The sequence below is a fragment of the Desmodus rotundus genome, chromosome 9 (genome assembly GCF_022682495.2).
Source record: "Desmodus rotundus isolate HL8 chromosome 9, HLdesRot8A.1, whole genome shotgun sequence".
Lineage (NCBI taxonomy): Eukaryota > Metazoa > Chordata > Mammalia > Chiroptera > Phyllostomidae > Desmodus > Desmodus rotundus.
The window spans coordinates 84,022,565-84,046,710 of NC_071395.1; the positions used below are offsets into that span (position 1 = coordinate 84,022,565).

At 48.2% G+C, this 24,146-nt stretch overlaps 1 protein-coding gene across 2 annotated transcripts in view; it reads left to right on the forward strand.

Moving 5' to 3' along the window:
- Nucleotides 1-24,146, forward strand: part of SLC39A11 (solute carrier family 39 member 11) — a 253,919-nt gene that overhangs the window by 67,281 nt on the left and 162,492 nt on the right. The window contains exon 5 of one of the 2 annotated variants that reach the window (XM_045182203.2): nucleotides 15,385-15,526. In XM_045182203.2, the coding sequence (XP_045038138.2) occupies nucleotides 15,385-15,526 (142 nt within the window). The remainder of the gene's footprint in view (nucleotides 1-15,384; nucleotides 15,527-24,146) is intronic. The other variant, XM_024573427.3, reaches the window with a different exon arrangement.

Genomic DNA, 24,146 nt, shown 5'->3' on the forward strand with positions numbered 1-24,146 from the left:
CTCATTTCCCAGCCCAAATAAATTGTATTGCAAATGTGGAGGGGAGAAAGTCACAACCACCAGAAGCAGAAAGTTGAAAGCTAAGCATCTGGTTCCTGGTCTAGAGGAAAAATTTAATTCCTTTTTTTTGGGGGGGGGGAGGGGAGAAGCTTGGGAGTGCAGAGAGAGAGTATACTCTGTCGATATCTTTTCACTAACCCCAGAAATGACTCTGGTTTACTTAGTGATGATTTTTCCTGCTTTTTTTTTTTTTTTTTTTTTTTAAAGCTTGCCCTTAACTGTTGAAAGCATAAAGGCTAAATAGCTTGAGACTTTTAAAAAGTATTTGAGCAAAAGACAAGTGTCCTGTGGATCCTGGAAGCTCAGGTTCAAGAGCAGCGAACTGGTGCATGGCGCCGCTAGCCTCTTCCTCCCTGAGAACCGATCCTCAGGTTCTGGTGGGGTGATTCCACTTTAGGAGGACACACTGCAAACTGCCCTGGTGGCTGGAATGCCAGGCTTAGGGAGGCCTCTATACTCACTGTGGCCTCTATGTGTGACATGTGCCCTCTGGGCTTCTAATACATTTTAAATAATATTAGAGGTAAGGGCAACATTATTGTCTTATCACCTGTTTTCAGTGTCTTCTCCCCAGCAACCGGGGAGATGAGTTTGGTGTGTCCCCTTCCAGAACCTGGGACACTGTGGCCTCCCCTTCATGGCTCTGGCTTCTCGTGGTGACGTCTGTCTTGAGCATTTCAGATGGGGGAGCCAAGGCCTCTGGGCTCCGATTTTCTGCTCTAGCAGGGGATGGTGAGGGGTCAGAACAACCCTAGCTTAGGAAGTCAGTGAAAAAACAGATTAAAAAAATACATATTCCCCCCCCCCCCCCTTTTAGTTAGCTCTTTGTGATGCCCAGGACTGCGTCCTCAGCTTGCGTGTAGACTCTTCTGTGTGTGAGACTGGTCACGTCTTGCTCTGGCATTTTTCTCACTCAGTAGGGGTAAGCACCACGCCCCTTCCTTGGTCCTTTCTTGCACGTGGTCTGGAGTCTGGCACCAATAAAGTACAGGTGTATGTGGAAGGTGGGGCCTCCGTGGACGTCACGTGTCCCTTCACTTTCCCCACCCACCTGCACCCACAGGTGTGACTCTGGGCAGAGGCAGGTGGGCAACAGTAAGGATGGCTGGGGTACCTTCGAGCATTTACTCATTTCCCTCCAGGTGACCTTAAGCACAGCCAGGAGCTCTTCAGACTTGCACCTAGTTCCCTCCACGCAGTGGCGCAGTGGTGGGCGGGGGTGGGGGTGGGGGAGAGACAACACCAAGCGGCTAGTTTGCAGTGAGTAGCTGCAAACCTTCTTCCGCACTGGACCTTGGGCTCTCAGTATTTGCCGTCACAGGGCATATTCCCCTGTGCATATTCCCCACTCAGTTCAATGACGGACACCTTCCCTTCCTGCTTCCCCCTTAACTTATGGGGTTTCTTGGGCAACAGCTCATTTTCCAGATATGCATTTACTCCTACAACCAAATCCGAATGTTTCCAGGTCCCTAGGGGAGAACACTGATCTCTGTCCTTGTTCCTGAGCCACACACGGGATGATGTTACAGGCCAGGCGAGAGAGGATGCCACAGGGAGGAGGGTGGGGAGGTGGGCCTGCTTGATGTTAGTTGTTCCCTTGGTGGCGACAGCAAGAACTGAGGGTGGGAAAGAACCCAGCAGGCAGAGGAGAATGCTCTTCTTAGACCTATGGTCCGGGGTAGTGAACCCTGGCATTAACCTCCCGTGCTAATCCCACATATCCTGGCAATGACCTTCTCTCTGGCCAGCCCTCTGGGCCCTCTGGTTAATTCGAGGCTGATTTGCCGGCCGCCTGCATCCACTCTGAAGGTGTACAGTGGGAATATGTTGTTCCACTTGTGGCTGCGTGATGGAGAAAAGCAATCAGTACCTGTGCCTCTGATGGGTTTGTGTTCCTTGCCAAGGGCGCTTTCCTCTGGCTGTTGGCACTTTCTGTGATGGATTATCTTTCTAGTTTCGGAGTGATGCTTGTGCTTTTTCTCTCCTAAATTAGTTTAACTGTCCCAGGTACCTGTGGACACATCATTCCTTTGGTTGGAACGAGAAATTTGTAGATTTATAGAAGGTTGGGTGTAGAACAGGCCTTAGGGACTGTCCATTATAAATCTCCTTGTTTTACAAACAGTAGTTGAAGGATGTTACCACCCAACCTTCCTTTCTGTCCAGGCTTCACAGCTCTTGGGGTGGCGTGGCACCCTGTATCTTTCTGATCTTTCTGCTGTCATTCATTTTGGTTTCCCACCCATTAAGCCTCTCTCTCTCCCCTATTCTGTTATCATCTCAGCATCTTTCCACCCTTTCTTTCCTCCAACTCTTGTTGGCATTTTTCTACTCCCCTTTCATCCTCATGCCCAAGTATTTTCACCCTAATACTTACCCCTGAACACCAAGTGACACGCTCAATTTCTTCTTTCTCTTTTTCTTTAATGGGATGATGATTCTACTGACACTATTGATAATAGTTTTATGCCCACTTTCTGGCATTTGAGAAGGATTTTAATGGCTTCATTTATATCCTTCCACCCCCTGGAGTCCGTGCATCCCCAGCTGTGAGGTGGTGGATGGGAATTAGGAGTCCACCATCACCATGGACTCACAGGTTACTTAAGTGGCTCATCCAGGGACCCAGGGTGGCCTTCTGAGCCCTGTGTTTATGACTTCGGGCTTATTTGTTCCCATCAGGCTAATTAGCATATCAGCACTGTCCTGCTGTGGCCTGGGAACTCTCCTGACATGTCACTTAGCACTCTCAGTTCACCTCGCCCAAAGGCCAGCTTGTAGGAGGACCTCGGGCTTGACTGGCTCCTCTTCCCGAGACAGGCCCAGGTCCCCGCTGGACTCGCCCTGGCGCTGGACAGGGAACAGCGATGTTCAGTGCTGGCACCACCGCCAGGCCCCCATGTGGACTTTTATGGGCTCTACAAGCTTTTGTTTTCACGGGCCCCTTCCTCCACCAAAAAAAGATAAAACATTACATTTTACAGCTCTGTTGGTATAAAGATGAATGTGACCCAGGCTGGATTCATTATTATGTATTCATTATTATTCATTGTTTTCTTCTGATTGTAAAATAAATTTAAACATTTTCAGGGGCCCCAAAATCGGGCCGCCAAACACAGCATTTCCTGTGCCTAATAGATCAGGTGGCCCTGAGGGCACCACAGATCTCTTTCCGGTGGTGGCCGAGCCAAAGCTTCTGCCTGGCCGAACCTCTGGGACACCCACCCACCTTACCAGTGTCTGCTGTGCGTCAGAAGACACTGGATTTGTTCTGTGAGGTTGGGGCTTTGGTGGAAGATTTGTGGGGCTAAGAGCTGGTGGAGCACTGCATCTTCTCTGTAACAAAGGGCTTCCGGTTCAGCCATCTAAGGGACCATTTAGACTCTAGGAATCTCATGGTGACACTGCCAGTTTGTACCGCAGGCGTCTGGTGGTGAATTCCGAGAAGGCCTGGGAGAGCTGCACCCCCTGGTGTACATGCCATAGAAGCGCCTCCCTCAATGGCCTTTCCCTCCCATTAGGTTGCTGCTCAGGTTATCTGTCAGCTGACTTCGAGTTCATCAGCAGGAAGATTATCCTGGTGGGCCCCACCTAATCAGGGGAACCCTTTAAAAGGGGACTGGGCCCTTCTTGAAGTCAGAGGGATTTGAAGCGAGGCAGTGTTTCCTGCTGGCCTTGAAAAAGCCAACAGCTGTGCTGTGAATTGTCTCTGGTCAGGGCTCATGACAAGGGCCTGAGGGTGGCCTCCACGAGCTGAGCAGTCCCCTACTGGTAGCCAGCAAGAAAAGGGGGACCTCAGTCCTTGTCTACAAGAAACTGAATTCTGCCAATAACCAGTGCACTTGGCAGAAGGCCCTGAGCCTCGGATGAGATCACAGCCCGGTGAGGCCCTGAGCAAAGAACCGGAAACCCATTAAACCCATTCCCGGATTCCTGAACCGTGGAAACTGAGAGATAAGAAATGACTGCTGCTTTTGGCCGCTGGATTTGTGGCAATTTGTTCTGCAGCAGGAGGAACCTCACGTAGGCATGCTGTATGCCTCAGCGTGGTGGTTGGTTCGGGAACTTAGGTTTAGAGAAGTGAGGAAAGGGGAGGATGTTGGTCCCACATACCAACGGCAGGAAGCAGAAAAACAGTCCTTAGAAGCTGGCTGCTTCAGTACCTTCTCTGCCGCCAACCCTTCATCAAGCCCAGAGAAGCTGAATAATTAATTCTGCTTCAAGCAGAGTGATGTCTTGGATAAAGCCCCATTATAAAAAAATGAAATATGTTCTTCAAAGCCATAGCTCCTCTTTTGAAGGGGTTTGCATGTCATTTGCACATTATTTCCTTTGTGTAAAGACGCACAGGGATTTCTACCCTCATCTGAAGCCTCTCGCCCTTTCCTTCCCTGCCCCCCTTTGATTTGCCACCTTTCCCAGCAGCCTTTTTAGGGCTCTATACCCTGACCAGCAGTTTTGTTTAGGAAGCTGTGTCTCAGCCTGGTGGGCAGCCGTTCATCAGGAGGCACAAGGACTATTTTCAGACACAGTTTGAGGTTTCAGACCCTCGTGGTCAAGGCCCCGTGGGGACAGGATGCTGCTGAGAAGGCTGTGAGCAGGGACCAGAGGCTGAGGAGTTGATGAGGACATTGACTGTGGATGTGAGGTGCAGTGACTGTACTGTGAAGTCCTCCCAGCACCCCAGGGCCCCACAGCATCCTGCCTCAGCTCCCTCTCCATCCAGGCCTTTCTCCGGGGGACTGCGGGCCCGGCCGCACTTTGCCTGACATGGTTTGGGGGAGAAACACTGAAGCCACCTTGCCATCTCCACCCTGCTGCAGTCTTTGTCTCCTGGTCTGTAGGAGTTGGTCCTCGTCCCTCTGATCCCTTTGACACTGATTGCTTGGATGCACATCTAACGGCTCAGTGCTCCCAGCATGGCGCAGAGGGGACCTCTGTCCCTTCTGGTGACCAAGCTCTCTCTGTCTGCTTTTCACATTGGGCCATCTTGAACATTAATAGTAACTGTTCCATTAGGAAAACCTACAAGGTTTTTCCTTGTAGCCTGGAGACCTGGTTTTCAGGTTGGGCCATTACTCCTGGAATCTTGTGTTAGTTTCCATCTCTCTGCACCAGCGATGTAAGGAGTTGAGGTTTGTGGCCGAGTATCTCTGGGGTTCTGCCAGGACCGGAGAGACAGGAACGCTGACACCCCTCCGTGTGAACGCCTGCTGAGACAGCACTCGCCTCTGAACATGGGGGTGCACAACTTCGTGTCCGTGTGTACTCGGCCTCAGACCGATGTCGCTGCGGTTTCTTTGAGAAGCCCGCGTTGCTGGTGGGTCACAGTATGATGCTGGGAGGCGTTGTGGCACTGGGAGTCAGAGATTCCGGGTACAGATTCTGCTTGTACCTCTGATTAATGGTGTGATGTCAATAAGCAAGACATTCACTTTTACAACTTAGTTTCCTCAGGTGTAAGATGGGCAGGTGTGTTAGTCTGCTAGGGCTGCTGTAGTGGGGTACCACAGACTGGTGTCTTAGACAATAGAAGTTTACTGCCTCACAGTTCTGGAAGCTGGAAGCCCAAGACCAAGGTGTCGGCAGGGTTGTTTCTGTCTGAGAGTGGTGAGGGAGCATCCGTTCCAGGCCTCTCTCCTTGGCTTACAGGTGGTCATCTTCTTACAAGAACACCATCATATAGATAAGATCACATCCTGACAACTTCACTTTCACTTAGTTACCTCTCTAAGAGCCTGTTTTCAAATAGAGTCTCATTCTGAGATACTGGGGGTTGCAACTTCAACATATGAATATCAGGGGCGGGAAACTGTTCAGCCCACAAGAGGGGTAGTGCTGCTACTTGTTGGTCTACATCACAAGAAGATATTGACCATCAAATGCAGTGATACAGGAAAGGCACACTAGAAGCTGAGCTGGGTTTGTGTCAGCAGAGTTGTTTTCTATAACATGGGGGTCAGTGCCAAGGGTACTTCTCTCCACTCGGTCCATCTCCTCTGCCTCGCCTCACCCTGGATCTGGGGTGTGTTGTTGCACCTGGGCTTTGGTTCTCCCCAGAAGTTAATGGGAAGAGGGGTGTGGGTTGTGACTGTCTTATGCCTGCCTCTTTTGCTTTCTCTCTTATTTTCTTGGAGTCAATACAGTGCATTTTATGGTTGTCAAAGCTATAAAGATCGGTGGTTAGCCAGACCTTAGCTGTTTCCCCTCAGCACTGCTATTATCAAGATCTCTTTGACAGCCCTGATCATAGAAAACTGGGGTTTTCATGAGTATTATTTTATTGTGGTAAAAGGAAGGGTGGATTTTAATCAAATAATTACTTTCTTGGGTTTCGAAGCTAGTGTGACTCTTAGGGGAGAAACACACACAATAAATTCTACTGACTCATCTTTAACGGTGACAAACAGACTTTTATCTGTGCAAGTGGTGGGTAATTGAGGTCAAGGTACTCCAGGCACCCTTTTTATTTTTCTGGATACAGTATGACCATGTTCCAGTGTAAGGAGAACTATTTTGCTGATTGTTGTGAGTATTGGGCACAGAAGAGAATCCTTCCTAGCACTCACTGTTCCCTAAAGCGTCATCTGCTGAATATTAATAGCTTTTACATGCGGCCAAGTCAGAATGGGAAATGTGGGATGAAACAAGACCTGGTTCTTGCTATGGGATTTCTCAGAGCCTTTACCTGCTTATGCGTGGGCTTCCCCAGAGCTTCCATCTTCGTGCATGGAATCCTTGCTCTGGGAGCATCTCACGGAGCAGAGGACTCTGGGATATTGACAGAAGGAGTCTTTAAGGAGATTTCCGTCCACACAGAGGTGGATATTACTTTGACTGCAGGAGGCACAGAAAATACTGACTGAAGCGGTTTCCATTATTTTGAGCAGAGAAAAACAATCATTAGGTCACTGGGACTGTTCAGTTCTTAGGGTTTGTGTGCAATGTGAAGGCAGAATTGGTGATGTTTTATTATATTTTTATTTATTTTTAAAGTACCGCGGGGCAGTGAAGATTTCCATGGTCAATGTCGCATGCCTGATTTCCATTTACCTTTTTTTTAAAAAAAGATTTTACTTATTTACTTTATTTAAAAAAAATATTTTATTTATTTATTTCTAGAGAGAGGAGAAGGGAGGGAGAAAGAGAATGAGAGAAACATCAGTGTATGAGACATAGCAGTTGCCTCTCATAAGGCCCCCAACCCGGGTCCTGGCCCATAACCCAGGCATGTGCCCTGACTGGGAATCGAACCTGCAACTTTTCAGTTCACAGGCAGTCCCTCGATCCACTGAGTCACACCAGCCAGGGGATGAACTGGCGATATTTTAAATGGCAATTGATAGGGAGGGGAACACCAGGGGAGGAAAATCCATTATTTTGAGCTGTAGGCCAGTGTTTTCCTATTAGACTAACATCTGTATTAATTTTAAAGGAAATAAAACCCACACATTCCCAATTTTGATTCCAGCTACTTTTATTGCACCACTGCCTACTCATTTATGAGCATAAATACGCCCTTGCCCAAAGTTAGGGTTACGCTAGGCCTCGTGCTTTCGGCTCTTGCACAGTTCCTTATCCGTTCACATAAAAACACCAAAATCCATAAAATTGAAACCAACAACACTTTTGTGCTGTGGCAGATGATCTTTGGCTGAAAATAACCAACAGTTTTATCAGCTCCTTTGGGTCCTGGCGAGTCTGTCCCACGAATGCTGCTGTATGGAGGCAGGTCTGCCACAGCTGTGCCAGGAATGCTTGGAAAACTCCGTCACCCACACAGGGCTCCACGAAGTCATTGGCCCGAGCTTGGCCCAGACATCATCCACCTATTGAGTCTGCCCCTCAACAGCTAGCCCTCAGTCAGTCATTGAGGCAGGACTGCTTGGTGCCAACTCCATCATAAACACAAATGCAAACAAAGGCACTGAAATCGAGCAGTAGGCTTTGGTTACAAAGGGGTCAATCTGAATCTGTAGTGATTCAGATTGCTCGTATTATATTGTCTTTAGATAACTATTTAATCGAAAATACAAAATTAAAAAATTTTTATACTAAACTTTTCGACCGCTGAGAATGTGTCCCTGGGTCCCCATTGGAGGAGCTGTGCTTTTAGGCAAGTGAGACAGAGTTTGAGGGTTTAATCAAGAGCAGTTGTCTGCAGGCTGGATCCGTGGAGGGTGGAATGTAGTTGGAGGGCTCCAGGGTGCTTCACGCAACAGTAGGTGTGTCTGCGTATACGCTGTGGTAAGATTGCAAAAACAGCTCCAAATTCCTCCCCTGCTGTCATACTCTGGTGACCCTGGGTCCTTCCAGTAAGAGATATAGTAGATTAATTTCCCCACCCTTCAATCTCAATGGCCGTCGACTTGCTGAGACGGTAGAACATGTGATGAAAGCAGAGACTTGAACAGCACTTAACGCGTGTTGCCTCCTTTTGCTGCCCCTGAAGCCCTGAGTTTACCACACGAATGAGCCCAGTCTAGCCTGCGGAAGGATGGCAGGTCCCATGGCGAGGAATCCAGGTTTCCCAGCCATGAGTCAGCCACGAGTCAGCCACCTCCTGGCCATGGCGCATGCGCCACCCCACACCGTCCAACCCCAGGCAGGCCACCCGCTGGCCACAGATGTGCAGGTGAGTCTAGGCAATGTCAGCCGAGCCTCGGCAGATGTGCAGCAGCCTCCAGGTGACTATGGACTTAGGAGCAGTCATAACTGGTGGTTGTTTGTGGCCATTGAGTTTTGGGGTGTTTTTTCACTTGGTAACAAGTGTCTGATATACATGCATTTTTTTTCCTATGAGGAGAAATCTTGACTTTTAGCAGATTCCTGGGGGGATCTGGTATCCTCTAAAAGGATAACATAGGTCAGAAAAAGTTGCCTGAAAAAGATCAGCTAGGTGTTCTCAAACTGTTGAAAAGGCAGAAGGGTCTCAGAGTGGATTATGTGGGTGTATTTTAATGCATTCTAGGACTAGGTCTAGGAGTAGCTTAAGAGTGATGGATAATCATTGACAATTAGAAAGAAAATACCTCACTCTACTTAAGTACTTGCATTCCTTTAGGTTTGTATTGTTTTAAGGAGACAAGTTACTAGAAAAAGCACAATGGTTGGGACGCTGCCAGGGCCCCCTCCCTGTCAGCCGGGCTAGTGGGAGGCCCAGCTCTTTGGGACACCACCTGGAACACCTTTTGGAGGGCTATCTTTGCAGACTCTCACAGAGCTGGATTTTTGCAGAGCTGTGTAGTGCTTTAAATTCTGTTTAATAGGATTAAATAGGCTTTATGAAAAAAGCCTAAGGTCATGGAGGAGATAGGGGTGGGGTGGGGGGGAAGCTGGAAGATGTGGCCTTGGAGGGAACTGGGGCTTCAGGTTGGGAAGAACTTACCCTCAAGGCGGGTGAGCTGGGCTGCCCCACTCAGAGTATTTCTGCCAAGAAGGGGATGGAGCTGGAAACTCAGGGTTAAGAGTCACATCCTCATGCGGTCTTGGGGTTGATACTGAGGATTGTACACAGTCATCAAGAGGCTAGAAGCTGGGGGTGGTTTGAAAATCATGATTTTTTCCATTAGCTAGAATGTCTTTAATACTTTTAAAGCCTTTTTCCCCCTGCTCTACACTAATCTCTCTTTCCTTCATTCTCAGGGCCTGAACATTGTGCGCTTACCTGGATCTTTGTTTGTTATGTTGTACATCATTTTGAAGGTTTTGTGATATTGTTTATTCCAGCCAATTTGATTAGTTATTGAACACTGACACTGTGCTGGGCCCTGAGAGGGGAGCTGCAAGACACAGCTCCTGCTTTAAGAATCTCGCGGTTTTGAGATAGCCAAGGAAACACAAAGTTACTGTGCAGTGTTGCAAATGTTGTGATAAAAGCACGTGTGGGATATCAGGGCAGCACACTTAATCCAGAATAGGCTGGGTTTATCCAGGGAGGCTTCCTGGAGGAGGGAGCTTGGGCTTCTTCAGCCAGGATTTCAAAAGCATCAAGTATGGGACAATTAGAAACTTGAAAACTTGCCTTGCTGGCCACTGCTTGGATGCCACCCTATTGTTGTAGGGACAAGGGACTCAAGCGAGTACAATCCTAGTGCCCCAGGCTGGGCAGGGTGAATTGTGCTTCAGAAACCAGGAGGGACCTTGTTCTTTGAATTGTCATTCTCCTTGCCTTTAGGCCTTTGACTATGACCAATGACCCATGACAGTGTAGGCAAATCGAGACCAGGAAGACAGCAGTGACCTGCCTAATAGGACCTGAGGCAGGATTGTACCCTCGGCCTCAGGGTCTGTGCCACTCTGTTCCCCTTTGCTCTGAGGCTAGCTGATGTCACCCTGAGCCGGCCTGGCCCTGGGCAGCCGGCCGCTGCCGGGTTCCCTGGGACAGAAGGTCATCTATTATGTAAGCTTCATCCATATTCTGACTGGTGATAAGGGGCGACATTTAATTTTTTTTTCCATTATGTGGAATAATTTAAGTTTGTGTTACGAGTGTCATTATTATTGCAATTTCTCAGTAATAAAAACAGCATCAATTATTTAGTGTCACCTCTTGTGTCTGAGTTAAGTGGGGGTGGTGAGAGACACAGAGGGTGGTTGGGGCGGAAGGAGGGAGGCAAAGCCCTCCAGGGCTCCAGGTTTCTAAGTACTGTGGGGGTGGGCAGTGTACGTGTAAACTGCTCTTGAGATCCTCCTTCCCTTCTCCACCGGGGTGTGACTCAGGCCTCCCTTTAGCTGTGGGTGGCAGGGGACACCAGTTAATCCTCTGACCTTTCTCTTGGCCCTTCATCAGGGAATGTTGACCTGCTAACAGACCTCAATTAAGTCAACTACGGGCCATGGGGCCCGGGAAGCTCGGAGTGATCGCAGAGTTCCCTCAGCTCGAATTAACATGATAGGAGGTGTGCGTGGGCTAGGTGAAGGTCAGGCTTGCCACAGGTACGCGCCAGGTTGGTCGGCTTTGCTTCCCCCAAGAGCGGTGACATCCCGGTGGGGGAAGAAGCGGGCACAGGTGGACACACGAGGATTGCTGCTGGAACAAGGAGCAGTGAGATTTGGGGCTGCAGGGCAGGCAGAGCTTTGTCACCGATGGCACTTACTCAGTTGCACTCTGCGTAGGGCTGTCCTCTGCCATTGTAGACCACATCTGGACATGGCTGTGTCCTGTCGGTTCCCCAGAGACGTCAGGAACCAGCCGCCGCCGTCTTCCTGGTGCCCAGGATGGCAAACCCTGATGAAATCACCCAGATTGGATTTCTTGAGGGAGATGAGCATATTATTTTCGGAAGCCCTTTTTGATTTCCTGTAAGGCGTATTCCTGGGTTGCTCTCCTCCCTTACCTCACCCCCTCTCATTTTATTTCTTTTATCTTTCCCTCTTTCTCTCTGCTCCCTCTCTCTCTACTCCCTCTCTTTCCTTCTGGGAGGTGCTAATTATTCTACAGCTCCTGGCCCTCTGCAGGGCCTTTCCAGAGCCAGTGGAAATTACTGTGTTTATTCTGAGCCCCAGGGACTTGCCCCAAAGCCTCTGTCACAAGAGGGCAGTGATCTCAAGTTCCATGGCCCTGATGGGTGTTGCCTGGTGCCTTCTAGCAGCCCCCTCCCTGTACTGGCTGGGTTTGGAGGAGTGGGTGGGGACCGATGGGGGAGGAGGGGAGGACGAAGACTTGGGGGAGGGTGTGGTGCGACAGGAAAGGGAGACGTCTGGCTTGGGAAGGAGCCTGTAAATCTGGCGCGTTGACATTTGGGAGGTGCAAGGTGGCACAGCCACCCTGAACTGTCCAAAGCCCCATGTAGGGGCAGAAGGTGACTCAAGACCCTTCTCAGGGGCAGCCAGGCAGGCTCTCAAAGCTGCAGGGGAAAGTCAGGGAAGCTTGCATTAGTTAAATATCTGCCTGGGAAGAGTTCTTGCTCTTGCCTTGCCATCCTCGTGGGGCTGCACGGGTTGAGTGAGGTGGTGTGGATGGAAAAGCTTTGCAGAGGTTTAAAAAAAGCTCCAGAAATGTAAGAAAGTGATAATATCAAGTAAAGAGGGCTGAGCTGCCATCAGCAAAGCAGGAGGAGGATGTAGAGAAGGAATTTCTCCCTGGGGTCTCAGTCACTCTCGCATGAGTCAAGGCTGTGTGTATCTAAGGCTTCAGTGAAGAAATGTAGTCCCTTCTACCTGCAGAGGGGGCTCCACGGAGTGGGGAGTGTGTCACCCCTGCAGGGTGATAGCCACCTTGGCCCTGCAGGTGTTTCCTGCAGGTGGAGGCTTATCCTACCTCTAATTCCTTGACATCAGGGGACTTATTTCTCTTGATTTCCTCATCAGCAGTTGAGAGTGGAGAGTGGGGATGCTGGGAATCCCAGAAGGGGGTTGGAACGGAGCCCTGGGAGGCTGGCTGGGCATGGCTCGGGCTCAGGGACATGTGTGGAGAGCTTTGCCGGCCGTGGGGTACTTTAGCTGTCTGTAGTGTCTGTCTGGATGCCCCCTGCAGCCCCCAGCTGCACAGCTGGGCCTGCCTGGCTGAATGTGAGATCCAGGGCATGCAAGAAGGTGGGTGTGTGGGGGGATGCTGGGTCTTTGTCTTGATTTTCAAAGGGCAGCGTCTAAGTGGAGTTGGGATGGGATTTCCTTAGTACACCCCAACCCCAGCACTGAAATAAAGCAATACAACCAACAGAACATAGATGGGTAAAACGGCAAAAGGCTGCGGCGGGAAGGGGGATGTTTGCTCTCCCGTTCCTTGCCTTAAACACTATCTTCAGAAGTCAGTGTGGCTTCTTCCCTGATTTTCACGTTTGCTCGGACACCGTCCTCCCACCTGATGTCTTACCTGAAGGAGCACTCCAGCTCCGCATTTCGGAATGAGCTGGCACATGTGAAGTGCTGGGACCTAGAACATGGTACTTTCATACCAGGATGGCTAGATCACTATGGCTATGACTTAGTTTTCTTCTCAACTCTGTTACTACCTGGTGTTCTCTTTTGTAATTTATTGTCTGTTTATTGTCTGTCTTTGGAAGGAGAACACAGGATTCATGCAGATAGGGGACTCAGCTACTTTGTATCTCTGGAACCTGGAATTGTTTTAATGCTTAATAAGAATTTGCCAAAAACATGAAGGCAGGCAGGCTTCCTAGAGAATGACACATGTCTTACCTTTACAGTAAAAAGAGTGTCTGTGAGCTCCTAGCCCTACCAATAGTACAGGGGGTTTGGGGGTCCTGAGCATCCTAAATCTCTCTAAGGTAGGGCTTTTCAACCTCAGCACTGTTGACACGTGGCCGGTCATTTGTTGGGGGGCTGCCCTGTGCCCTGTAGGGTGTTTAGCAGTGTCCCTGGCCTCTACCCACTGGATGCCAGTAGTGCCCTCTCCTCTACCCCACGTACAAAAATACCCGTTGCCAAGCATCCCCTAGTGGTGGTGGGGTGAGGGCCAAGTCACCCCAGTTGAAAACCACTGTTGTCAATTAAAAGCAGTCTCTCTCCAGGCTGCTCCTTACTAAATGGGCTCCAGTCAAATAAACAGCTTCCAGCGCATTAATGCTGCTGCGTTTCTCTGTAATGAAGTGCTTCTCTTCCCATAGCCTTCCCCTGGTTACACATCGATCACAATATGCAAAGAAGGAGGACGAAGGAAGGAAGAGCAGCCGACACGGTCTCATAGAGAAGCACATCTTTAATTGCTGCAGTGATTCCTCAGCTGTCAGCGTGAGATGTAGGATTAGAAATAATTAAAGCACATAAACCAACAGAGAGCTGCGACTGTATGGCACATGGCACAGCCACCAGCTGTCAGTTGGGGCACTTAGAGGGGGTTTCTGCATGGGGAGAGGCTGGCCTTCCTAAACTCCCTTCTGTCCCCAGGATTCCGTCCATCTGTAGTGTCAGCCTTGAGTGTGATACAGTGTGACAGGCTGCCTCTTTGTGCTTCTCCCAGGGACAGAGCAGGTGACATCCTTCGGCCCCTAGGATTCTACAGAGGGATCTGAGAGTCACGAGGCTTTTCTCCCCCTTTTGAAACAAAGTTAAATGAGGCGTCGCTACCCTTGTATGCATCACAGAGGACACTGCACATAGATGGTTGGGACAGTATCAATGTATCAGACAAATGAGTAGATGAAAGGAGAAGGGTTTCTGTTTCTGTTTGTAACAATTAGTTGGGAAGAAATAATGAAATAAAATCTCTGAATCATTCGATTCTCTTTCTGATCCCTGTGGGTATGTAAAACACAGCCAGGCTTAATAATTGTTGTGAGATTCTGTCCTGTAAGAAACTTACCCAAGGAACCAGTGTTAGTATTTGCTTGTAAGTGGCTGCATTTCAGTGACTGGATCTCTCACCCTTTCTTCTCCCATGTTAGAGACACATATTTTTAAATGGCAACTTCTGTTTGTTTGGAACTCTTTTTGTTCTCAAAAAAAAAATAAATCAAATGATTTTAGGCCCATCAAGATGATTCTACTTACCTTCCCTTAGCGTCCGGGTGATTGGATGAAAGTGGAGGTGTTTGTGTGGGTGGGGTCCCCCCTCATCCTAGTTCCCCTCAAGACCCTGTGTGTTTGCAAGCTGTCAGCAGGGACAGGGGGTTCCAGCTGATGTCGTGGGAGCACAGGCTCACAGCCCTGTCCTGGATTCATCTGGTTGCTCTTAACTGGAACCCAAAAGCTGGGATTTTGTCTGGTTTTGCTCACCAAGTATCCACAAAACTAGTAATCAGTAAGTATTTGTTCAGTAAAGGTGGGGATCAAAATTAAGACTCTGGCTGATCAATGCAAAACCAGTCGAATTAGTGACAGAGCAGAAGGGTGACATGGTTGGTAGAAGGCCATCTGGACCTAACTCCCGTGTGTTGTGACCTCCACGGAGGTGTGCTCCACGATGCTCTCTGTTTCCCTCTGAGGTGCTGCTGTTTGCACGGCTTTCCCTTTGGTCCCACGAGAAATGTGAAGATGGTGAATGGCTAAGAAAGGTCGACTTTGCTACCTTTGTACCAAGGCTGCCACCCAAGCAAACCTGGGCTTCTTTTGACAGTTCAGGGACTGAGTCTTTGAGGCCATTTGCCCTGCAGAGTAGGGTTTTGATGCATTTTTCCTATTTCTAGGATCCACAGGGACATCTTAGATGCTGTTTTTGTCACCCGGAAAGTTCTACAGTCAGAAAACTTGCCCTCTGCCTAATGACCCAGCCTGTTGATTGTTGAGTGTGTCCCAGGGACTGGCCTCATGGCTCTGTGCTCTTGGTAGAGATTGGCAAGCCACCCGGGCTGCTCTGAGCTGGAGGGTTCTGGGGAACGAAGGTAGTAGAGGTGTTACAGTGACTGCTTCTTGTTTCAGGGCGTGGCAGAAGACCCCCAGATGGCCCTGGCACTGAACTTGGACCCTGCGTTGATGAAGAAGTCTGATGCCGAGGGTCCCAGTCTGCTCTTCCCTGAGAGTGAACTTTCCATCCGGATAGGTAGAGCTGGGCTTCTTTCAGGCAAGCTCCCTGCTGCAGACCCTGGGCTGAGCTAGACAGGATAGATTGGAGTCTGGTGGGCAGCAGGAATGATGGGAAATGCCAGGGGCTCTGTCCTCTCCCTCCAAATGCTTTACCCCACTCTGCACAGGGCTGAACTGGCATCTGGCCCAGGTCTCCCTATCTCACTTATTTTCCGAACCACCTGCTGGCTGCACAGGAGGCAACAGTACCTTTTGATGGTCTTTCCAACTGTGACAGTGGATAAGGACCCCTCTGCCGGGATCGGGCTGATTTCTGTTAGAGTATATGGGCATTTGTTCCTCTATCTCCCTGTCTCTGATAGACCCTGAATGACCCTTCCCATGTCCGTGATGTTCATCTTTTTGATTCATCTGGGAAACTGTGGCCGTTTATCTCACTGATTCAGTTTGGAGCCAGAAAACCTAAAAACACTCATGGCCAAGTCATGCCTTTTAAGTTAGAGGGAATGCGTCCCTTGAAAGGAATCAGGTGGCAACTCCCGAATCTTCTCCGTGGGGAGGGGCAGACTGGGCGGTGGCCCACTGAGCAGGAGTTGAAGGTGTGCGAGAAAGATGACATTGTGTTCCAGTCTCACTGGCAGACCCCCACCCCCACGTTGCCCAGCCATCTCTCACTCAGTGCTAATTTAAAGGCCAATTAGCATGAGGAGAAGGTGACACCTTTCTTTTCCTTTGAATTTAAGTCCTACGGTTCACCTGCAAGCCCCGAGGGCTGTGAAACGTCTGTCCCTCACCCTCCTCACTTCTGTAGACCATGGACAGAGGACCTAAAACTGTGCAAAGGGTCTTGAGAGTGGGTGCCTTCTCCTTTGCACGGAGTTCTCTCTTGAGTGAATTGGGGAGAAACAGACTGCAGACTGGTCCTGTCTTCACATGAGGGATTTCAGGGAGGAAAAAAAGTTTCCTGTTTTCACGTTGGCATTTCCATTTGATATTTTTACCATGTGTAGACTAAGGGGATCTCTAGACCTCAGGGCCAGTCAAAATTCCCAGCAATGCCGCAGCCAGTTCTCAATTTTCTATATTCAGATTATGGCCTGCATGAATTATTCATGGGGGACTCAAATACCTTCTCCACTTGGGCTACTCCTCACTGCCTCCCACAACTTCCTATGTGGGATATAATCAGGAAATAAAAATTCATCTAACATGAGCTTAAGTGATAGAGGCTTAGCATGAAACCTCGGCCCCTGCCTGCAGTCACACGTGCTGTTCATACTCAGATCAGAACGACTTAGGTGTTGTCTGCTGTTCTTCTTCTCCTGGAGCAGCCAGGACTGGCTGGTGACTAAGATGGGCCAGCCCCCTCCAGTAAAGCTCATCGTTTTTCATGGCGAGGGGTAGGAACGCAGGGGCAGAAGGCTCTGTCCTTTCTCACTGACTCTCCTGGGCTGGTGATCCTGTGTTCCCCTTGGAAGACTCCCGTCCTGATTCTGAGCTTTCTTGAGGATGAAAAAGTTGGCCAGATTTCATTCCATCTCACATTTTCCCCCTTATCCTCAGGCCATAGGGGGAAAGGTCAGTGCCTGTGAATCACAAGAGGTAAACAGTGGTTATCCCTTCCTCAGACCTTTCCAAAGGGACCATGGGAATATAGGGCCAGTGGCAGTTGGCTCTGCAGGAGAGTTTCCCAGGACTGTAGATCTGCTTGGCCACCCAGAGTGAGGCAGTGAGCTGGGCTGTGTGGGGGAGGGAGATGCTGTCCTGTCCTCTGCTCAGGAACACCTAGACACAGCCCGTTACCAGGTTACCAAGCAACCCTTGGTTGCTGCAGCTGTTTCGGTATAAAAGCAAATGCAGCCTGTGGGGGAGCTTGAAGATGCTTTGCCAAGAGGGGGAGAGCCCAGCCACCTCTGTAAAGGTCTCTCTTCTTAACTGGGCACACCTGGGGGTGTCAGGCAGTTGTGGCCTCTAACACTGATAATGGCTATTTGATGACTGGCCTCATGCAGATCAAGCCAGAATGTGTGTTATTTGTACCATCTGGATTTGCCCTTAAGCTTGCTGTAAATGGGGCAAGAAGATGGGCTTAATGGGTATTTAGTGAACAACATAAGCCTTTAAAAAATAATATCAGCGCTTGCTGCTATAATGTCTCATAATTGGTCCGGCAAGAGGACAAGTCAGAAAAGCCGCACTGTGGGAGGAAGTTTCAGCTTCTCTGAGCAGCGGCGGCAGCCTGAGCTGGGACACGCATTTATGAGATGCTTTCCTATTTATGTCCCTGTGCCAACTGTTTCATGTTATCGACTGTTCTCAAGGCTGGGGTTATTTTGGGACTTAGCTAGACCAGAAGTTCTTCTAAAACTATCAGTCTCTCTCTTTACCTGTCTTCCTTCTCTTTCTCTCTCTCACCTTCTCCCTCTCTCTCTCTTCAACTATTTAACTGTCTCCAACAAGCTTTCTGTTAATTAAAAAAGTAATAACATAGATTAAAAATTAAGAAGTAATTTTTCTTTCAGCTTCCAATTCCTTACTATGGTCCAGGCTTCCATCTTAAACACAGACCGTGTTTCTAGTTTCTTTTATTCCTTTCAGAAATATTTTGTTTTATGATTACACTTGGCGTTTTGATGTGTACCTTGTATTTTTCACTTCACTATGCATTTGGTCTTTGTTTTCTGGGACACTCATCAATTCATCCCGTTCTTGTTATTGGCCCTGATTTTACCTAAGGTCCCCTCTTGGGGGCCTTTTAGGTTGGTGCCAATCTTTTGCTGTTATAAATAACGTGGCAGAGAGCATTTTTAGTTGTACATCTCTGTGGGCAGTTATATTGTTGAGTAGTTCTAGAAGTGAGGCCAGGGGTTCTGTACATCTGGGGTCTGTGGATGAACACCAAAGGATGAACCTTTTGACATTTTTATGCAAAAAAAAAAAAAGTGGTTTTGGAAGGCAGAGGTCTATGGTTTCCATCACACTTCACATGACCAGCCCCCAAAGTTCACCTAGACCTTGAACTTCACTATGTCCACCTCCCCCACTCAGCTGCCCAGGTGGACATTTTCTTTCTCACCAGCACTCTTTTGGCTACAGAACGGTAGTAAAAAGTGAATCCATCCATTCTTTTACTAATTAGCTGTCCCATTTCAGTATGCTTATTTTGATAGAGGCAGTTGAAACTCTTCAAGAGGGAAGATTTTTGGTTATTGATCCATTAGTGTGGCAGATGGACGATTGTCTCTAATTTTGTACAAGTGTGGAAAGAACAGGAGTAGGCATTATTTTCCAGTAGAAAAAGAGGTGGATTTAATTTAGGGAAGTATTTAGTTGTGAAGTGGCTATTTATTTTCCTTAAATCATTCTGAAGCTTGTTGGGGGAAAAAGTGAATGGGTACTTAAGTCAGGGAAACATGAGCTGTGAGAAACTGCTTAGAAACCAATGTTTCCTTAACGTCCTGTTCTTCCATAATCAGAGAATCCACCTGGTGGTAATAATTGTACCTACACAGCCTGGCAGATTCGAAACCATGGTTGGTAAAATGGAAACGGTGCAGACCCAGAGTTAAGTGGGTGATAGATTTGGATAAACTACTGTCAGCAGCCCATTAGCAACACTTGTTTGTATCTTAGTCTTAAACTCGATTTCCGTATTGGTAATGCTGCTACTGACTTGCTGGGTGACATCCTTCTGTGGAAATGGAACTGATCTTGGTGGAGAGAATTTGCCTTTTCTAACTTAAGGTTCCCAAGTGCCCAAGCCCCCAGATTGGTACCGGTAGCGCTTGTGCCATTCAGAACCATGATGAAGTCCAGATGTTCTTTGATGTCATTCTCCCTCCTCAAGGCACCCTCATTTCTCCTCTGGGTATCATACAATACTATCCTCTTTTAATCTTGTACTTGGAATCATTCCTCACCCTATTTTCCCCATTGAACTTCCTACTGGAAGTGTCCCTGGGAAACGATTTGATAAACTGACGAACGTGGAGCTACTAACCACTGGGAACGTTTCACTCCTGCTTATTTATGTGTTTGCATTTGAACCGGGGACGGTTTCTCTAGCCGCACAGGGAGCCCAGGAGCTGGATTTTCATACTGGTCAGCCTTTGGAGGATCACATGTTGGTATACGCATGGGGCTGTGGGAGGGCGGCCAGGCTGAGTGGCGTGAAATCCTTTCTTGGAAGACAGCCTCCTGTTCTCTTTGTAAGCCAACCACGCATACTCAACTCCCCATCCCTACGTTTCCTTGACACTGAAATTCCATGGCACAGCCTCATCCTAGGGAAGCAGAGAGGAACCTACTGAAACAGCTGCAAGGCCCCTGAGGCTATCCCTGTTTTCGTCCGTGTTTCTGAGTCTTCCCCAAAGGAGCTGCTCCTTCTGTCACCCGTATTTCCAGTGTGATGGAAGCTGAAATGTGATCAAGAGTCCGATGTGGCTCCTAGGAGAAATTCTGGGTGTTTCTTTATAAAGAGGTCTCCAAAATAGTGTGTCTAGGGAAGTCTCTGACACGTTGGTAATGTTGACTTTTTATCAGTAAGATCTCTAAAGATGAGAGACTAACTTTCCAGTTATTCCTATAGATTTACATCCTGGCATGTGGTTTTAGCAATTAGACTCTACTCCCCTCCCCACTCGCCCCCCCCACAGAACTGGCTAGCTCAGGGACAGACATTTAAACATCTTCTCCTGTCCTAACTGAGAGGAGTTGTCTGGGGACTGAAAAACAGGCCGGGCCTGGCATTGCTGCCTCCTTTCTGTACCCTGGGTTTCTTCATTGAAAGGTTGGGAATGAACCACTCTTGTCAGCACATGGCAGTAGCGCTGAGGCTATTAAAATGTGTCCCATTTTCATACAGAAATATTTGTCTGAAAGATGAAGAGCGAAGTGCTCCAATAATGATAATTACTAGGAGCTCTTCAGCATCATGGATATTAAATATAATACCGAAGCACCACCTCGAGCAGCGGGCTGTGTGGGTGGCTTGAGTGACTGTTAGTGTGTCCCAGCTCATGGAAACATTATTAGCTGGATACATTTTATAGATTCTTTTGCTTCTGAGGAGTGTTATATTTTTGCCTGACTAATATTTAAGCACTCAAATAGCATGTTTCTTGTTTACTTGCCCTTTTATTACTGTGATTATGTTTCGAGTCCCAATTAATGTAGGCTAGGCAGTCATTCCGGAGTGCATTTTCACGAGGCCTAGGCCGAGGGGCACTTTGGCACTTCTTTGAGTGCGGTACAGCTGCCGGAACAAGGTACAGCAGGCTGAGTGGTGTAAACAGCAGACGTTTATTTTTCACAGTGTGGAGACTAGATGTCTGGGATCAAGGTGTTGGCAGGTTCGGCTGCTCCTGAGGCCTCCCCCGTGGCCTGCAGACACCTGTTTTCTCCCTGTGTCCTCACAGGGCCTTCCCTCCGCCTGCCTGTGTCCTCATGCCTCTTTTGGCCAATCATGTTGGGTTAGGGCCCACCCTGGAGACCTCATTCCAACCTAATCACTTCTTTAAAGATCTTAGCTCTAAACATTTAACTTCTGAGGGCCTGGGTGTTAGGCCTTCAATGTGAATTTAAGGGGGACAACACTCAGCTCATAACAGCATTCAGCAATTGTTTGGAAAGTTGTCTTCTTGTGGATGGTAATCAACCCAAAGGAATACCTGGTGCCCAGAGAACTTGGTTCTCTTGGTTTCTTTCTACCTCGTAGGTTCTCTCACTGTATTCCCATCTCCTTATCTGTTAGGCTCATGCCTAGACGGGCTGAGGACGCTGAGGAAGCACTATGGCAAAGAGTTGAGTGAAGTTGAAAAGTTGCTCCGAGCAACTAGAAAGAAAGTTTTATGATGTTAAGTCTACTCTTATAAGACGGCTGGCAGGCACAATCTCCCGCCCGCCAGTGCTATCTACTGCCGCCATCACCTGAAATGACAGACTCGGGTAACTTTTGGGAGATTAATATCATTATACACTTGAGTGGACACGGTCTCCTGACCGTATTCATGTTCTAGGGCTGCCATTACGGCGCACCACAAACAGGGTGCCTCACAGCAATAGGAACTCATCCTCTCACAGTTCTGGTGGCTGGAAGTCTGAGGTCGAAGTGTCACCGGGGCCACGCTGCCCCTGAAGGCTCTAGCGGAGTGTCCTTCCTCGATTCTCGTAACTGCGGTGGCTCCCGGCATTCCTTGGCTTGTAGCCGCATCCCTCTGATCTCTGTCTTCTTTGTCACCTGGCTCTCTTCCCTGTGTGTGTGTGTCTGTGCCTGAATCTCCCTCTCCTTTTGCTTGCAAAGACAGCAGTCATTGGATTGAGGGTCCACCCTGATCCAATACGAGTGCTTCTTAACTAATTACATCTTCAAAAACTCTGTTTCCAAGTAATGTCATGTTCTGAGGTTCTGGCGGGACATGAATTTTGCGGGGACGTTTTTTAACCAACATGGGACCAATCCCATACTTTGATCACTCCACGACTGGGTTAGTCTGGAAGGGTTTGTTTCTCATGTACAAGAGAGGGAGGGGGAGAAAATGAGAGGGAACAAGATGAGGCTAATCCTGGAAGTAATAAAAAACCCCATTTAATTCATTGGGAGCATTTAGAACAGCTGCTGTGCTCTTTGTTTGAAATATTCATTATGTGTGTGCAGAGGAGTTTGGGATACTGTCTCCTTATGCAAAATTTAACATTTGCTGGGCCAGCAGGTTCTATCATCGGTGTAAGAGTTCCGACACATTCATTTCAGCTTATAAGTCTATTAAACCAGGGAATGTGTTTTTAATGTGCTTTTTGGGAAACAGAGCAGACAAGTGGCTTGGGCAGCACCAGCCCCTGTTAGAATATTCCTGCCAGGCTTCTATTACCCAGGGATTTAGGGGGCTGCTGCCAAAGCCGGCAATCTGGGCTCTTTTCACATCATTTTGTTTTGTTTTTCAGATGTTATTATTATTATTTATTTTTGCAGAAGCTCTATCAGCTGGAGAAGTACAGGTGGCACTTTGGTTTCAAGTATTTAAGGTCACGATTTATTTTTTGTTCCTTTTGCCTCTTATGGAAAGTGCCTAAGAAGGGATGGAAACTGGTTTAGAGCCTGTGAGACAGGGAGGACGTTGATGGCCCTGACTGAGATAGACAGCCTTGGAGAAGGAGCGGACCGAGGGGGAAGATGGGGAATTGGGGTCCAAACCTGCGTCATCAACAGCAACGCCTGTGGCATCTGGGGTGGGGTCAGTTCAATCCTGCCTTGAAGAAAAGGAGTGCATGACAAGCTCCATTCACCTGGGGCTGTCTCTGTCAGCACGCACTGGCTGCTCAGCCTCCCATATCCTCCTTGGGTTGTATGCATTCTAGTATTTTGCTCTGCTTTCTTGTCTCTAGTGCATTTTCCGTCCAGGGGCCTAGGGAAGAAAATAGCTCCAAGTATCTTCAGATTAAATCAGTTGTCCCAATGAAACATGATTTTGATAATCAGAGCAATTTGGAGCTGGAGATGTTAAGGGATGTGCCAGCCACTCCCAGCTGGTTTTCCCAAGACAAACTTAACTCTCGGGACTCCTGTTTCCTTGATTATCCATCACAAGCTGGTGGGGGAGGCAGAGGCATTCGGTGACAAAGGCAGAGGAGGGTGCACTAGATGGCTCTGCAGCTCTTGGATGCGGTGGGCCGGAGGTCTCTGCTCTCTTCCCCAGTAGACCAGGTGCGCCCAGAGCTTTCACAGCGCTGATTCTCAGCAGGCCTCCACATGATTTGTTCGTGTCAATCTTAGTATTCTTCCCAGTAGGGGAGCTCTTGTCCTACACATAAAAGGAGGCACTTGCCCTAAAGGAGATGCAAATCTTCTCGGGAATCGGGAAACACATGGCCCATTTTATGGGTTTCCATCTTATATGTTTCAGTGTACCATATAGAGACCTCTAATGATCTCGTAAGTGGGTGTTGAATGTTCTTGCTGTGCCCACACAGAGCCCTCCATTTTGAGTTCTTTTTGGATAAGGAATGGGGTAGAGTTTGAGGTTCAGTTCTTTTTCACATGGATAGTCCATTGTTGTAGTGCCACTTATTGGGCAGACTGACCTTTCTCCATTGACTTGCCTTGTGCTTTTGTAAAAGAAAAATAATAACAATGGACCATATTTGTGTGGGTCCATTTTCGGACTCTCCCTTCTGCTTCACTTGTTGATGTGTCTATCCGTTCACCGATATCACACTCCTTTTATTACAGTTGCCCCATCTCAGGTCTTGCGATCAGGTATTGCGTGTCCTCCCACTTTATTCTTTCTAAACAGTGTTTTGGTCATTCCAGATTGTCTTTATATACAGATTTTAGAATCAGCTTGTTAAAATCTGCAAAAAATTCTGATGGGCTTTTGGTTGCATTGAATTGCATTGAATATATGAATCAATTTGGGGAAAATTGGCATCCTTTTTTAAAGTATATTTTATTCATTATGCTATTATAGTTGTCTCAGTTTTTTCTGCCCTTTATCCCCCTTCTGCCTTGCACCCCCTCCCAGCATTCGCCCCCTCTTAGTTCATGTCCATGGGTCATACATATAACTTCTTTGGCTTCTCCATTTCCTAAACTGTTCTTAACCTTCCCCTGTCCATTTTGTACCTACCATTTATGCTTCTTATTCCCTTTACCTTTTCTC